At 48.6% G+C, this 16,506-nt stretch overlaps 1 protein-coding gene across 1 annotated transcript in view; it reads right to left on the bottom strand.

Annotated features, from left to right (window-relative positions):
• Positions 1-16,506, bottom strand: part of GALE (UDP-galactose-4-epimerase) — a 51,521-nt gene that overhangs the window by 19,885 nt on the left and 15,130 nt on the right. The window contains exons 2-3 of the mRNA XM_063954103.1: positions 9,423-9,555; positions 7,773-7,888 (exon numbers count right to left, since the gene is read on the bottom strand). Coding sequence (XP_063810173.1) covers positions 7,773-7,888; positions 9,423-9,543 — 237 coding nt within the window. The 5' untranslated portion in view covers positions 9,544-9,555. The remainder of the gene's footprint in view (positions 1-7,772; positions 7,889-9,422; positions 9,556-16,506) is intronic.

Below are 16,506 nucleotides of genomic sequence, written 5' to 3' on the forward strand. Positions count from 1 at the left end.
AATGAGGTAAAACTTGTTTAACCACTTTCTGACGTTTAAATCTGTCCGGTTTCTTAGGGGCAGTATCAGGCTCTGGGTCATCAGTAATTTGAAGGATTAACCTGATAGCCTCCAACAAGTCAGGAACATCCACCTGTAAAACAGAATCCCCATCAGAATCAGTGTCTGTGGGGTCAGTATATACGCCATCCTCATCAGACGAGATGTCTGGGACGTTAGTGGATAGTGATGAAGTAATGGCCCGCTTAGAGGACCTCTTGGTCTTAGGCGGACGAGGGTGAGATTTCTGTTTAATCAATGATTGGTTCAATTGCTGTAACTGAGTGGACACAGTTGATCTGCCCATGGCGGATTACCCGCAGGGTCCATAAGCAGTTGTACCGGCACAGGAGGTCCCACAGGGGGAATAAGTCTAGTTACCAGCATATTCAATAACGTGGAGAAAGTAGCCCAAGGTGGATCTTCTTGAACCCCCGTTGCTACAGTCCCATTGGGGGTAAGGAACTCCCAGAACCTGAACCCTCTGCTGCTATATTTTCCTCAAATGTGTCTGCAGCATCACCACCATGCACTGTGGGATCAGCCCCAGCTCCATCGCCCCTTGTAGCTGACATATCTGAAAGCTCAATTCAAGGCAACACAGTACAATATCAGCAGCCAAACACCTGACAAGAACCCCCCATGTAGTGTATTAGCACAAACAGAGAGTTCCAGAGGTATATGGCGACTAAAAATCACAAAGAAAAATACACAATAAGTATATCTTGTGAAACACCTATATTAAATATAACCCTGACGCACTTAGCACCCTCAGGTTACAGAATATAGGGATAGCAATCTGAGTGAGATACACGAAATGGAGGTCACACAGCAGCTATATGCACACACACAGTCACATTGTACAATGCAGAAATTATAACATGCTATAAAAAAACTGGACTAGCAATACAGAGTAATAATAAGATTTTACTTACCGGTAAATCTATTTCTCGTAGTCTGTAGTGGATGCTGGGGACTCCGTAAGGACCATGGGGAATAGACGGGCTCCGCAGGAGACAGGGCACTTTTAAAAAGAATTAGGACTACTGGTGTGCACTGGCTCCTCCCTCTATGCCCCTCCTCCAGACCTCAGTTAAGGAAACTGTGCCCGGAAGAGCTGACAGTACAAGGAAAGGATTTTGGAATCCAGGGTAAGACTCATACCAGCCATACCAATCACACCGTATAACTCGTGATAAACTTACCCAGTTAACAGTATGAACAACAACAGAGCATCAGACAAACCTGATGCAACTATAACATAACCCTTATTTAAGCAATAACTATACACAAGTATTGCAGAAGAAGTCCGCACTTGGGACGGGCGCCCAGCATCCACTACGGACTACAAGAAATAGATTTACCGGTAAGTAAAATCTTATTTTCTCTAACGTCCTAGTGGATGCTGTGGACTCCGTAAGGACCATTGGGATTATACCAAAGCACCCAAATGGGCGGGAGAGTGCGGATGACTCTGCAGCACCGAATGAGCAAACTCAAGGTCCTCCTCAGCCAGGGTATCAAACTTGTAGAACTTTGCAAAGGTGTTTGAACCCGACCAAGTAGCTGCTCGGCAAAGCTGTAATGCAGAGACCCCTCGGGCAGCCGCCCAAGAAGAGCCCACCTTCCTTGTGGAATGGGCTTTTACCGATTTTGGATGCGGCAATCCAGCCGCAGAATGAGCCTGCTGAATCGTGTTACAGATCCAGCGAGCAATAGTTTGCTTTGAAGCAGGAGCACCCAGCTTGTTGGATGCATACAGGGTAAACAGCGAGTCAGTTTTCCTGACTCCAGCCGTTCTGGCTACATAAATCTTCAAAGCCCTGACTACATCTAGTAACTTGGAATCCTCCAAGTCACGAGTAGCCGCAGGCATCACAATAGGTTGGTTCAAATGAAAGGATGACACCACCTTCGGCAGAAATTGTGGACGAGTCCGTAACTCTGCCCTGTCCATATGGAAAACCAGATAGGGGCTTTTACATGACAAAGCCGCCAATTCTGACACACGCCTAGCCGAAGCTAAGGCCAATAGCATGACCACTTTCCACGTGAGATATTTTAACTCCACGGTCTTGAGTGGCTCAAACCAGTGAGATTTCAGGAAACTCAACACCACGTAAAGATCCCAAGGTGCCACTGGTGGCACAAAAGAGGGCTGAATATGCAGAACTCCCTTTACAAACGTCTGAACTTCAGGAAGAGAAGCCAGTTCCTTTTGAAAGAAAATGGATAGGGCCGAAATCTGGACCTTAATGAACCCTAATTTTAAGCCCATAGTCACTCCCGCCTGTAGGAAGTGAAGGAGACGGACCAGTTGGAATTCCTCTGTAGGGGCCTTCCTGGCCTCACACCAAGCAACATATTTTCGCCATATACGGTGATAATGTTTTGCTGTCACGTCCTTCCTAGCCTTTATCAGCGTAGGAATAACCTCATCCGGAATGCCTTTTTCCGCTAGGATCCGGCGTTCAACCGCCATGCCATCAAACGCAGCCGCGGTAAGTCTTGGAACAGACAGGGCCCCTGTTGCAACAGATCCTGTCTGAGAGGCAGAGGCCATGGGTCCTCTGTGAGCATTTCAAGCAGTTCCGGATACCAAGCCCTTCTTGGCCAATCCGGAACAATGAGTATTGTTCTCACTCCTCTTTTTCTTACGATTCTCAGCACCTTGTGTATGAGAGGAAGAGGAGGAAACACATAAACCGACTGGAACACCCACGGTGTCACTAGTGCGTCCACAGCTATCGCCTGAGTGTCTTTTGACCAGGCGCAATACCTTTGTAGCTTTTTGTTGAGGCGGGATGCCATCATGTCCACCTGTGGCAGTTCCCATCGATTTGTAATCTGTGTGAAGACTTCTTGATTAAGTCCCCACTCTCCCGGGTGGAGGTCGTGCCTGCTGAGGAGGAGATCTGCTTCCCAGTTGTCCACTCCCGGAATGAACACTGCTGACAGTGCTTGCACGTGATTCTCCGCCCAGCGAAGAATTCTGGTGGCTTCTGCCATTGCCACCCTGCTTCTTGTGCCGCCCTGGCGGTTTACATGAGCCACTGCGGTGATGTTGTCTTACTGAATCAGCACCGGTTGGTTGCGAAGCAGAGGCTCCGCTTGACTCAGGGCGTTGTATATGGCCCTTAGTTCCAGGATATTGATGTGCAGACAATTCTCTTGACTTGACCACAGCCCCTGGAAGTTTCTTCCCTGAGTGACTGCCCCCCACCCTCGGAGGCTTGCATCCATGGTCACCAGGACCCAGTCCTGTATGCCGAACCTGCGGCCCTCGAGAAGGTGAGCACTCTGCAGCCACCACAGAAGAGACACCCTGGCCCTGGGGGATAGGGTGATCAGCCGATGCATCTGAAGATGCGATCCGGACCACTTGTCCAACAGATCCCACTGAAAGGTCCTCGCATGGAACCTGCCGAAGGGAATGGCTTCGTATGATGCCACCATCTTTCCCAGGACTCGCGTGCATAGATGCACCGACACCTGTTTTGGTTTTAAGAGGTCTCTGACCAGAGTCACGAGCTCCTGGGCCTTTTCCTCCGGGAGAAACACCTTCTTCTGGTCTGTGTCCAGAATCATGCCCCGGAAGGGCAGACTCGTCGTAGGAATCAGCTGCGACTTTGGAATATTCAGAATCCAGCCGTGCTGTTGTAACACCTCCCGAGAGTGTGCTACGCTGATCAGCAACTGCTCTCTGGACCTCGCCTTTATGAGGAGATCGTCCAAGTATGGGATAATTGTAACTCCTTGCTTTCGCAGAAGCACCATCATTTCTGCCATTACCTTGGTAAATATTCTCGGTGCCGTGGACAGACCAAACGGCAACGTCTGGAATTGGTAATGACAGTCCTGTACCACAAATCTGAGGTACTCCTGATGAGGTAGATAAATGGGGACATGCAGGTAAGCATCCTTTATGTCCAGAGACACCATAAAATCCCCCTCTTCCAGGCTTGCAATGACCGCCCTGAGCGATTCCATCTTGAACTTGAACCTTTTCAGGTAAATGTTCAGGGATTTTAAATTCAATATGGGTCTGACCGAACCGTCCGGTTTCGGAACCACAAACATTGTGGAATAGTAACCCCTTCCCTGTTGAGGGAGGGGAACCTTTACCACCACCTGCTGGAGATATAATTTGTGAATTGCCGCTAACACTACTTCCCTTTCTATGGGGGAAGCTGGCAGGGCCGATTTGAGGTAACAGTGAGGGGGCATCACTTCGAATTCCAGCTTGTATCCCTGAGACACAATCTGTATAGCCCAGGGATCCACCCGTGAGCGAACCCACTGATGGCTGAAATTTCGGAGACGCGCCCCCACCGCTCCTGGCTCCACCCGTGGAGCCCCAGCGTCATGCGGTGGATTTAGTGGAAGCCGGGGAGGACTTCTGTTCCTGGGAACTAGCTGTATTGTGCAGCTTCTTTCCTCTACCCCTGCCTCTGGCAAGAAAGGACGCACCTCTGACTTTCTTGCCTCTTTGTGATCGAAAGGACTGCATTTGGTAATACGGTGCTTTCATAGGTTGTGAGGGAATATATGGCAAAAAATTTGACTTCCCAGCCGTAGCTGTGGAAACTAGGTCAGAGAGACCGTCCCCAAACAATTCCTCACCCTTATAAGGTAAAACCTCCATGTGCTTTTTGGAGTCGGCATCACCTGTCCATTGCAGAGTCCACAGGACCCTTCTGGCAGAAATTGACATTGCATTTATTCTAGAGCCCAGTAGGCAAATGTCTCTCTGGGCATCCCTCATGTATAGGAGAGCGTCTTTTATATGCCCCAGGGTCAGCAATATAGTATCCTTGTCCAAGGTATCAAGCTCCTCAGACAGAGTATCTGTCCACGCTGCTACAGCACTACACATCCAGGCCGACGCAATTGCCGGCCTTAGTAGCGTACCTGAATGTGTATAAACGGACTTCAGGATACCTTCCTGCTTTCTATCCGCAGGATCTTTTAGGGCGGCCGTATCCTGTGACGGCAGGGCTACCTTCTTAGATAAGCGTGTGAAAGCTTTGTCTACCCTAGGGGAGGATTCCCAGCGTAACCTGTCCGTTGGCTGGAAAGGATACGCCATAAGTAACCGTTTGGAAATCTGCATTTTCCTATCAGGAGAATCCCGAGCTTTTTCACATAACTCATTTAACTCATGTGAAGGGGGAAAAGTCACTTCTTGCCTTTTCTCCATAAACATATAACCCCTCTTGGGAGGGACAGGGTTTTCCTCTGAGATGTGCAATACATCCTTCATTGCTATAATCATGTAGCGGATGGCTTTAGCCATTTTAGGCTGCAACTTTGCATCATCGCCATCGACACTGGAGTCAGAATCCGTGTCGATATCTGTGTCAACAATTTGGGATAGTGGGCGCTTCTGAGACCCTGACGGCCTCTGCGCTATAGGATCAGGCATGGGTTGGGACCCCGACTGTCCCAAGGCATCAGCTTTAGCCAACCTTTTATGCAAGGAGTTTACATTATCATTTAACACCTTCCACATATCCATCCAATTAGGTGTCGGCGCCGTCGGCGGAGACACCACATTCATCTGCACCTGCTCTGCTTCCACATAGCCTTCCTCGTCAAACATGTCGACACAAGCGTACCGGCACACCACACACACAGGGGATGCTCTATTTGAAGATAGAACCCCCACAAGGCCTTTTGGAGAGACAGAGAGAGAGTATGCCAGCACACACCCCAGCGCTATATGACCCAGGAATTACATAGTAACTTAGTGTTTACCCAGTAGCTGCTGTATATACTGATATTGCGCTAAATTTATGTGCCCCCCCTCTCTTTTTACCCTCTTTCTACTGTGAGTCTGCAGGGGAGAGCCTGGGGAGCTTCCTCTCAGCGGAGCTGTGGAGAGAAAATGGCGCTGGTAAGTGCTGAGGAAGAAGCCCCGCCCCCTCAGTGGCGGGCTTCTGTCCCGCGATTTTGTGTAAAATAATGGCGGGGCTCATGCATATATACAGTGCCCAACTGTATATATGCCCTTTTATGCCAAGAGGTACTTAATTGCTGCCCAGGGCACCCCCCCCCTGCGCCCTGCAGTGACCAGAGTGTGTGGGTTGGATGTGGAAGCAATGGCGCACAGCTGCAGTGCTGTGCGCTACCTCATATGAAGACTGGAGTCTTCTGCCGCCGCTTTTGAAGTCTTCTTGCTTCACACGCCGGCTTCTGGCTCTGCGAGGGGGACGGCGGCGCGGCTCCGGGATCGGACGACCAAGGGTGCGTTCCTGTGTTCAATCCCTCTGGAGCTAACGGTGTCCAGTAGCCTAAGAAGCATGACCTATCCGCAGTTAGTAGGTCTGCTTCTCTCCCCTCATTCCCACGTAGCAGAGAGCCTGTTGCCAGCAGATCTCTCTGAAAATAAAAAATCCTAACAAAATACTTTCTTATTAGCAAGCTCAGGAGAGCTCACTAAAGTGCACCCAGCTCGGCCGGGCACAGATTCTAACTGAGGTCTGGAGGAGGGGCATAGAGGGAGGAGCCAGTGCACACCAGTAGTCCTAATTCTTTCTTAAAGTGCCCCGTCTCCTGCGGAGCCCGTCTATTCCCCATGGTCCTTACGGAGTCCCTAGCATCCACTAGGACGTTAGAGAAACTAAGTATAGCTATATACTCAATGGATATATCAATGCACAGTAAAGACTGGATGTATATCACAGGGTACTTGTACTAAATAACCCTGACTAAATGCACTGTTTCTTAACCAACACTGTCAGCAGACACGTAGAATACATAAGTGTCCTGTAAAATGCACAGCGCTGACATGCAGGCGGCTTTACAGAGGAGGATTTGCCCAAACAGTCCCAGGATCAGCTCAGCTTGTCCCAATGGTGCCCAAACGCTGACAGGGAATGAGGGAGAGAGAGATATGCAGCTCCAGGGCGGAAACATTTACTCTAAATGGCGCCCTGGGGGAGGGGCTACAGGTCAAAGCCTTATCCCCTAGCTGGACTTCAAAACCGGGTACTGTGGGCTTTATCATAAACGTTTTTTTTAGTAAAACCGACCTGCGCCCTTGCCCTGGTGGTCTAGTGGGGTCCCTGTACTACCACAGTGCCCACGCCAGCGCGCGCTGCCCGCCTCCAACCGGCCGCGCCGGATCGCGATTTCCAGCAGGTCCCGCCTGGGGGACCCACTTACCTCCTCCCTGAGCATGGCCACGCGATCCCGGAGAGCTGGGGTGGGGTGTGTGACTGACAGATGAAAACCGGAGCCTCCGCTGTAAGTACCCGGCAACCAGGGCGCGGGAGTATACAGCACCGCTGGGGGAGGTGATGGAGCTGCAGCAGGAGATGTCTGACTGACATCTAACACTCATAGTGTCTCTGCTGCAGCCCTTGAAGTCTTAATTTTTCAGTTAAAAAAGCTCTTCAGAGGGCTGCTGGAGCAGCCCACCTGTTTTATGCCTGCACTGCATGGCACCAACTACAAAACTGAGCTCCTGTGCATGGAGGCGGGGTTATAGAGGAAGCGGCGCTATGCATTCTGGGAACAGTCAAAGCTTTTAGCCTGTTGGTGCCTTGGATCAAGATCCTACACTACATCACAATGTCATTCCCTGTGGAGCCCAGTGTACCACGCAGCAGAAATTGCTTTAACTAAACATAAAAATAGCAGTACGTTATGGGTTGAGAACCACATATTAAAAACATAAAAAAATTTCATTTTTTTGTACTGAAGATTAACTTTGATTTGGTAATTTGTACCTTATCAAACAAGTTGTTCATTGCAGCTCGGTCCAGTAGATCCACCTCTTCAAACTCAATCTTCTTCCCTGCAACTTCCTGCACTCTGAGCAGGCTTTCTGGGAGACCGTTGGCCCCTTAAAACAACAAATGAGACGGATTACTAGAAAGGGAGAGGGGAGAGAGGGGGGGGGGGGGGGGAGAGAGAGGAGGATCACACTTTTTAAAGGGTAACAAAAAAGGCTAACTGCTATTTAAAAATGTAGTACATAATCTAACAGTGCATGGAATACAGTTTAATTTTCAATTGGCTTGGAATAGGATATTGTAATTTTTCAGCGTATAGCAGCCTTCAGTTCATGGATGGTTCTTAGTAGATGTTTGTAGACCTCAGCTATCAGATTGCCCTGTTGGCGGTGTAGAGGCCACTCAAAGCAGAGGAGGATTCTTTTCTGCCCAGTAACGAAAATTATGCTGGTTAATGTAGCCAGACAAATGAAAGTGAGCCTCGTCAAGACATTGCAGCGATAACACTAGAAAAGACCCACCAAGTGATGTGAAACTTCAGAAGTCAGCTACAAATGTGTATCACGAATGAAGGCTGCCATCCGGATGATACCAGATTCAAAACCAATTACAAAAAACTGTATTCCATTCACTTATATTATATACAAACATTCTGAATAGCATTTACCATGCCTTTTTTGTTACCCTTTAGAATCTGGGAGGTTTTTTTTTTTTTGCCTCACCCTGTATTATTTGGTTGCACGCAAGGCCCGACTCAGGTGACTGTTTACGCACAACTCTGATTCAGATTGGCACATGCGCAGGATCTGTACAGAGCATGTGCTGATCTCTGCCTGCGAGATAGCTTGCAGTCCCCCTTAAGCAGCAGCATGACTAACATGCTGCAGCGGAGCATGGGCAGAGACGGTCTTCGGACGCAGCACTCTGGTCTGTGATACCAGACGGCATCTTTTCTTCTTCAGACACCTCCTGCAGGATTAACATTTTCCCAAAGACGCAGCAGTGATACAAATGACATCTACCTCTGAAACAGGCCCATAGACCTCTCATTTTCTATGCTTGTTATCGGATTAGCACTAAATGTATTTTAGTCACACAGGTAGTAACTTTGTTGCCAATCTGACCACGTGGTTCTCCAGTGAATATTAAATTAGATTCAATTAAATTAAATTAGATCACTACTGAGCCAAATTTTGACTTGTTTTAAGGACATTACATCAAAGTTGGATCAGCCTGTAGTGTGTTTTTCCACTTTAGTTTTGAGGGTGACTCCAAATCCAGACCTCCATGGGTTAATAAATTTGATTTCCATTGATAATTTTTGTGTGATTTTGTGGTCAGCACATTCAACTATGTAAATGATTTTGTTGTCAGCACATTCAACTATGTAAAGAACAAAGTGTTTAATAAGAATATTTCATTCATTCAGATCTAAGATGTGTTATTTTAGTGTTCCCTTTATTTTTTTGAGCCGTGTATATTGACATAGTTGTAACATTAATTATAGGACAATGCACTCAATTTAAAAACTACAGAAATACTTGATTTGTTGTATTATATTGTGTGATATCCAGAAACATACGTATATAAAAAATGGCTATTCAACTGAAATGGTTATATTACTTTATGAACAAACATTCTTACCTCTTATGGCATTGTGAAAATTATCAATGACTACAGGCTGATATCCAGCTTCCAGCATTTCCAGCACACAATGGCTACCTATATAACCAGCGCCTCCTGTCACTAACACCTTCTCAGCCATTGTTCAACAGACCTGCAGGCAGGGAGGGAAAGCATTTTTTTCTTTTAACGATAGCTGAGCTGCACAGTCACTTCCTCAAGATGGTTGCAGTGTAACTTTAATTAGAAACATGAATCTACCCCTCAGCTTGATGATACAGAGCCATAAAGTGTACAATGGAAGCAGTGTTCCTGGGGTTAGTTGGCAAGAGGGAGGGGAAAAAAATAAGAATTTACTTACCGATAATTCTATTTCTCATAGTCCGTAGTGGATGCTGGGGACTCCGTAAGGACCATGGGGAATAGCGGCTCCGCAGGAGACTGGGCACATCTAAAGAAAGCTTTAGGACTATCTGGTGTGCACTGGCTCCTCCCCCTATGACCCTCCTCCAAGCCTCAGTTAGGATACTGTGCCCGGACGAGCGTACACAATAAGGAAGGATTTTGAATCCCGGGTAAGACTCATACCAGCCACACCAATCACACTGTACAACTTGTGATCTGAACCCAGTTAACAGCATGATAACAGAGGAGCCTCTAGAAAAGATGGCTCACTACAGCAATAACCCGATTTTTTTGGTAACAATAACTATGTACCAGTATTGCAGACAATCCGCACTTGGGATGGGCGCCCAGCATCCACTACGGACTACGAGAAATAGAATTATCGGTAAGTAAATTCTTATTTTCTCTAACGTCCTAAGTGGATGCTGGGGACTCCGTAAGGACCATGGGGATTATACCAAAGCTCCCAAACGGGCGGGAGAGTGCGGATGACTCTGCAGCACCAATTGAGAGAACTCCAGGTCCTCCTCAGCCAGGGTATCAATTTTGTAGAATTTTACAAACGTATTTGCTCCTGACCAAGTAGCTGCTCGGCAAAGTTGTAAAGCCGAGACCCCTCGGGCAGCCGCCCAAGATGAGCCCACCTTCCTTGTGGAGTGGGCATTTACAGATTTTTGGCTGTGGCAGGCCTGCCACAGAATGTGCAAGCTGAATTGTACTACAAATCCAACGAGCAATAGACTGCTTAGAAGCAGGAGCACCCAGCTTGTTGGGTGCATACAGGATAAACAGCGAGTCAGATTTTCTGACTCCAGCCGTCCTGGAAACATATATTTTCAGGGCCCTGACAACGTCTAGCAACTTGGAGTCCTCCAAGTCCCTAGTAGCCGCAGGCACCACAATAGGTTGGTTCAGGTGAAACGCTGAAACCACCTTAGGGAGAAACTGAGGACGAGTCCTCAATTCCGCCCTGTCCGAATGGAAAATCAGATAAGGGCTTTTACAGGATAAAGCCGCCAATTCTGACACGCGCCTGGCCCAGGCCAGGGCCAACAGCATGACCACTTTCCATGTGAGATATTTTAACTCCACAGATTTAAGTGGTTCAAACCAATGTGACTTTTGGAACCCAAAAAACTACATTGAGATCCCAAAGTGCCACTGGAGGCACAAAAGGAGGCTGTATATGCAGTACCCCTTTTACAAACGTCTGAACTTCAAGGACTGAAGCTAGTTCTTTTTGGAAGAAAATTGACAGGGCCGAAATTTGAACCTTAATGGACCCCAATTTCAGGCCCATAGACACTCCTGTTTGCAGGAAATGTAGGAATCGACCCAGTTGAATTTCCTCCGTCGGGCCTTACTGGCCTCGCACCACGCAACATATTTTCGCCAAATGCGGTGATAATGTTTTGCGGTTACATCCTTCCTGGCTTTGATCAGGATAGGGATGACTTCATCCGGAATGCCTTTTTTCCTTCAGGATCCGGCGTTCAACCGCCATGCCGTCAAACGCAGCCGCGGTAAGTCTTGGAACAGACAGGGTCCTTGTTGGAGCAGGTCCCTTCTTAGAGGTAGAGGCCAAGGATCCTCCGTGAGCATCTCTTGAAGTTCCGGTTACCAAGTCCTTCTTGGCCAATCCGGAGCCACGAATATAGTGCTTACTCCTCTCCATCTTATCAATCTCAGTACCTTGGGTATGAGAGGCAGAGGAGGGAACACATACACTGACTGGTACACCCACGGTGTTACCAGAGCGTCTACAGCTATTGCCTGAGGGTCCCTTGACCTGGCGCAATACCTGTCAAGTTTTTCCCAACGGTTTATAATCATGTGGAAGACTTCTGGGTGAAGTCCCCACTCTCCCGGGTGGAGGTCGTGCTGAGGAAGTCTGCTTCCCAGTTGTCCACTCCCGGAATGAATACTGCTGACAGTGCTATCACATGATTTTCCGCCCAGCGAAGAATCCTTGCAGCTTCTGCCATTTCCCTCCTGCTTCTTGTGCCACCCTGTCTGTTTACGTGGGTGACTGCCGTGATGTTGTCCGACTGGATCAACACCGGCTGACCTTGAAGCAGAGGTCTTGCTAAGCTTAGAGCATTGTAAATGTCCCTTAGCTTCAGGATATTTATGTGAAGTGATGTCTCCAGGCTTGACCATAAGCCCTGGATATTCCTTCCCTGTGTGACTGCTCCCCAGCCTCGCAGGCTGGCATCCGTGGTCACCAGGACCCAGTCCTGAATGCCGAATCTGCGGCCCTCTAGAAGATGAGCACTCTGCAACCACCACAGGAGGGACACCCTTGTCCTTGGTGACAGGGTTATCCGCTGATGCATCTGAAGATGCGACCCGGACCATTTGTCCAGCAGGTCCCACTGGAAAGTTCTTGCGTGGAATCTGCCGAATGGGATTGCTTCGTAGGAAGCCACCATTTTACCCAGAACCCTTGTGCATTGATGCACTGAGACTTGGCTCGGTTTTAGGAGGTTCCTGACTAGCTCGGATAACTCCCTGTCTTTCCCCTCCGGGAGAAACACCTTTTTCTGGACTGTGTCTGTCACGATCCGGGTATCTGGACGCCATTTCTTACCCATCAGATGCCTCCTAAGGCTGGCTCAGCGCTCCAGGACCGGATCCCATCTGTTATCCTAATGTTCACATTCCTGCATCCTCTCCTGTCTCTCTGAGACGCTGTCACAGTAACGCCTTATTACATCTGGCATGGCGTCTCCCGCGGCCTCCGCCGCCGTCCCTGAGCTTCTGCATGCAGAGTGTCAGAGTGGCGATTACGTCAGCCGCGGCCTCCGCTGTGTCCGCGTGGTTGGATGTGCACTTGTCAGCCTGGCGTCTCCTGTCTCCAGTGGCCGGCGCCGCCATTACTGTTTTCATTACCACATGGATTACAAACCAAACTTCCCTCCAAGTGTCTGCATGGGCGCAGCCATCTTGGATTCTGTCAGCTGATCATTTCCTCCAATCTGTTGTCAGTATTGTTAATCTGCATAATTGCCTAGCCAATCCCTTCCTTGCTGCAGGTATAAATACACTGTGCCTGAGCAAGGAAGGCGTCAGTGCTTTGGTTGTCAAACCTAGTTCCTGTTTGTCTCTCTCCTGTGATTGTCTTCCAGGTTCCAGCTCCTGTCTCAAGACTTCCACCATAGAGACCCGCACCAGCATTCCACCTGCGGTGTAGCCCGACTCTCCAATCCATTGTGGATTCATCTGTTTCCAGCTACAACATTACCTGCTTCCAGCTCAGCTTCCAGCAGAGTACAGCTTCCCTTAAAGGGCCGGTGTCCTTTCTACACTTTACCACTCTCCACCGGTATTATTATTTCTCCGCTCTCAAGTTCTACATTTCAGTTCATATTTCATCGCTCCCAAGTTCATTTATTATTTAACTGGTTCCAGCCAGTATCCACTCCGTGCTAACAACAGTCTGGTTCCAGCCAGTATCCACAGCAGCTGTTTTACCTTCAGCAACCCAGCTTTTCCTGGAACACCAGCTGGCACAATCCTGGGTTATCTCCATTGCTACAGTCGGGCCTGGTAAGGACTTTCCATCTAGAAGATCATAAGAACTATCTCACACTACCAGTGCCCTGTGGCTCCTGCCATCCTGTAGTACCCAGGAACTGTATTTATTATTTGCTGACTTTTACGTTTTCTTTTACTGCTGCTGTGTTGCGGAGTTGTCATAATAAACATCATTGACTTTTATCCAAGTTGTCGTGGTCACGCCTTCGGGCAGTTATTATTCATGTTACTTACATGTCCAGGGGTCTGATACAACCTCCCAGGTTCCGGTACATCTCAGCCCCTACAACTGAGGCTGCCTCCCCGTCAGCTCAGGCCCTCAGTTGTGACAGTGTCCAGGATCATCCCTAGGAACAGAAGACAAGTCGTCGGAACCAGCTGCGATTTTGGAATATTGAGAATCCAATCGTGCTGCCGCAACACTACCTGAGATAGTGCTACACCGACCTCCAACTGTTCCCTGGATCTTACCCTTCTCAGGGAATCGTCCAAGTAAGGGATAACTAAAATTCCCTTCCTTCGAAGGAATATCATCATTTCGGCCATTACCTTGGTAAAGACCCGGGGTGCCGTCCATACGGCAGCGTCTGAACTGATAGTGACAGTTCTGTACCATAAACCTGAGGTACCCTTGGTGAGAAGGGTACATTTTGACATGAAGGTAAGCATCCTTGATGTCCCGAGACATCATGTAGTCCCCTTCTTCCAGGTTCGCAATCACTGCTCTGAGTGACTCAATCTTGAATTTGAACCTCTGTATGTAAGTGTTCAAAGATTTTAGATTTAGAATCGGTCTCACCGAGCCATCCGGCTTCGGTACCACAACAGTGTGGAATAATACCCCGTTCCCTGTTGCAGGAGGGGTACCTTGATTATCACCTGCTGGGAATACAGCTTGTGAATGGCTTCCAAAACTGTCTCCCTGTCAGAAGGAGACATCGGTAAAGCCGACTTTAGGAAACGGCGAGGGGGAGACGTCTCGAATTCTAATTTGTACCCCTGAGATATCACCTGAAGGATCCAGGGGTCTACTTGCGAGTGAGCCCACTGCGCGCTGAAATTCATTGAGACGGGCCCCCCACCGTGCCTGATTCTGCTTGTAAAGCCCCAGCGTCATACTGAGGGCTTGGCAGAGGCGGGAGAGGGTTTCTGTTCCTGGGAACTGGCTGATTTCTGCAGCCTTTTTCCTCTCCCTCTGTCACGGGGCAGAAATGAGGAACATTTTGCCCGCTTGTCCACGAAAAGACTGCGCCTGATAATACGGCGTCTTCTCATGTTGAGAGGCGACCTGGGGTACAAACGTGGATTTCCCAGCTGTTGCCGTGGCCACCAGGTCTGAAAGACCGACCCCAAATAACTCCTCCCCTTATTAAGGCAATACTTCCAAATGCCGTTTGGAATACGCATCACCTGACCACTGTCGTGTCCATAACCCTCTACTGGTAGAAATGGACAACACACTTAGACTTGATGCCAGTCGGCAAATATTCCGCTGTGCATCACGCATATATAGAAATGCATCTTTTAAATGCTCTATAGGCAAAAATATACTGTCCCTATCTAGGGTATCAATATTTTCAGTCAGGGAATCCGACCACGCCAACCCAGCACTGCACATCCAGGCTGAGGCGATTGCTGGTCGCAGTATAACACCAGTATGTGTGTAAATACATTTTAGGATACCCTCCTGCTTTCTATCAGCAGGATCCTTAAGGGCGGCCATCTCAGGAGAGGGTAGAGCCCTTACAAGCGTGTTAGCGCTTTATCCACCCTAGGGGGTGTTTCCCAACGCACCCTAACCTCTGGCGGGAAAGGATATAATGCCAATAACATTTTAGAAATGATCAGTTGTTATCGGGGGAAAACCACGCATCATCACACACCTCATTTAATTTCTCAGATTCAGGAAAACTACAGGTAGTTTTTCCTCACCGAACATAATACCCCTTTTTGGTGGTACTCGTATTATCAGAAATGTGTAAAACATTTTTCATTGCCTCAATCATGTAACGTGTGGCCCTACTGGAAGTCACATTTGTCTCTTCACCGTCGACACTGGAGTCAGTATCCGTGTCGGCGTCTATATCTGCCATCTGAGGTAACGGGCGCTTTAGAGCCCCTGACGGCCTTTGAGACGTCTGGACAGGCACAAGCTGAGTAGCCGGCTGTCTCATGTCAACCACTGTCTTTTATACAGAGCTGACACTGTCACGTAATTCCTTCCAACAGTTCATCCACTCAGGTGTCGACCCCCTAGGGGGTGACATCACTATTACAGGCAATCTGCTCCGTCTCCACATCATTTTTCTCCTCATACATGTCGACACAAACGTACCGACATACAGCACACACACAGGGAATGCTCTGATAGAGGACAGGACCCCACTAGCCCTTTGGGGAGACAGAGGGAGAGTTTGCCAGCACACACCAGAGCGCTATATATATATATATATATATATATATATATACAGGGATAACCTTATATAAGTGTTTTCCCCCTTATAGCTGCTGTATTGTTTATACTGCGCCTAATTAGTGCCCCCCTCTCTTTTTTAACCCTTTCTGTAGTGTAGTGACTGCAGGGGAGAGCCAGGGAGCTTCCCTCCAACGGAGCTGTGAGGGAAAATGGCGCCAGTGTGCTGAGGAGATAAGGCCGCCGATAAGGGGGCGGAGCCTATCTCCCGTTTTTCTATGTATCCTGGCAGGGGTTAAATGCATCCATATAGCCCAGGAGCTATATGTGATGTATTTTTTTTGCCATATAAGGTATTTTTATTGCGTCTCAGGGCGCCCCCCCCCCAGCGCCCTGCACCCTCAGTGACCGGAGTGTGAAGTGTGCTGAGAGCAATGGCGCACAGCTGCGGTGCTGTGCGCTACCTTATTGAAGACAGGACGTCTTCTGCCGCCGATTTTCCGGACCTCTTCTGCTCTTCTGGCTCTGTAAGGGGGACGGCGGCGCGGCTCTGGGACCCATCCATGGCTGGGCCTGTGATCGTCCCTCTGGAGCTAATGTCCAGTAGCCTAAGAAGCCCAATCCACTCTGCACGCAGGTGAGTTCGCTTCTTCTCCCCTTAGTCCCTCGATGCAGTGAGCCTGTTGCCAGCAGGACTCACTGAAAATAAAAAACCTAATTTAAACTTTTACTCTAAGCAGCTCAGGAGAG

Source organism: Pseudophryne corroboree, chromosome 2 (assembly GCF_028390025.1).
Source record: "Pseudophryne corroboree isolate aPseCor3 chromosome 2, aPseCor3.hap2, whole genome shotgun sequence".
Classification (NCBI taxonomy): Eukaryota; Metazoa; Chordata; class Amphibia; order Anura; family Myobatrachidae; genus Pseudophryne; species Pseudophryne corroboree.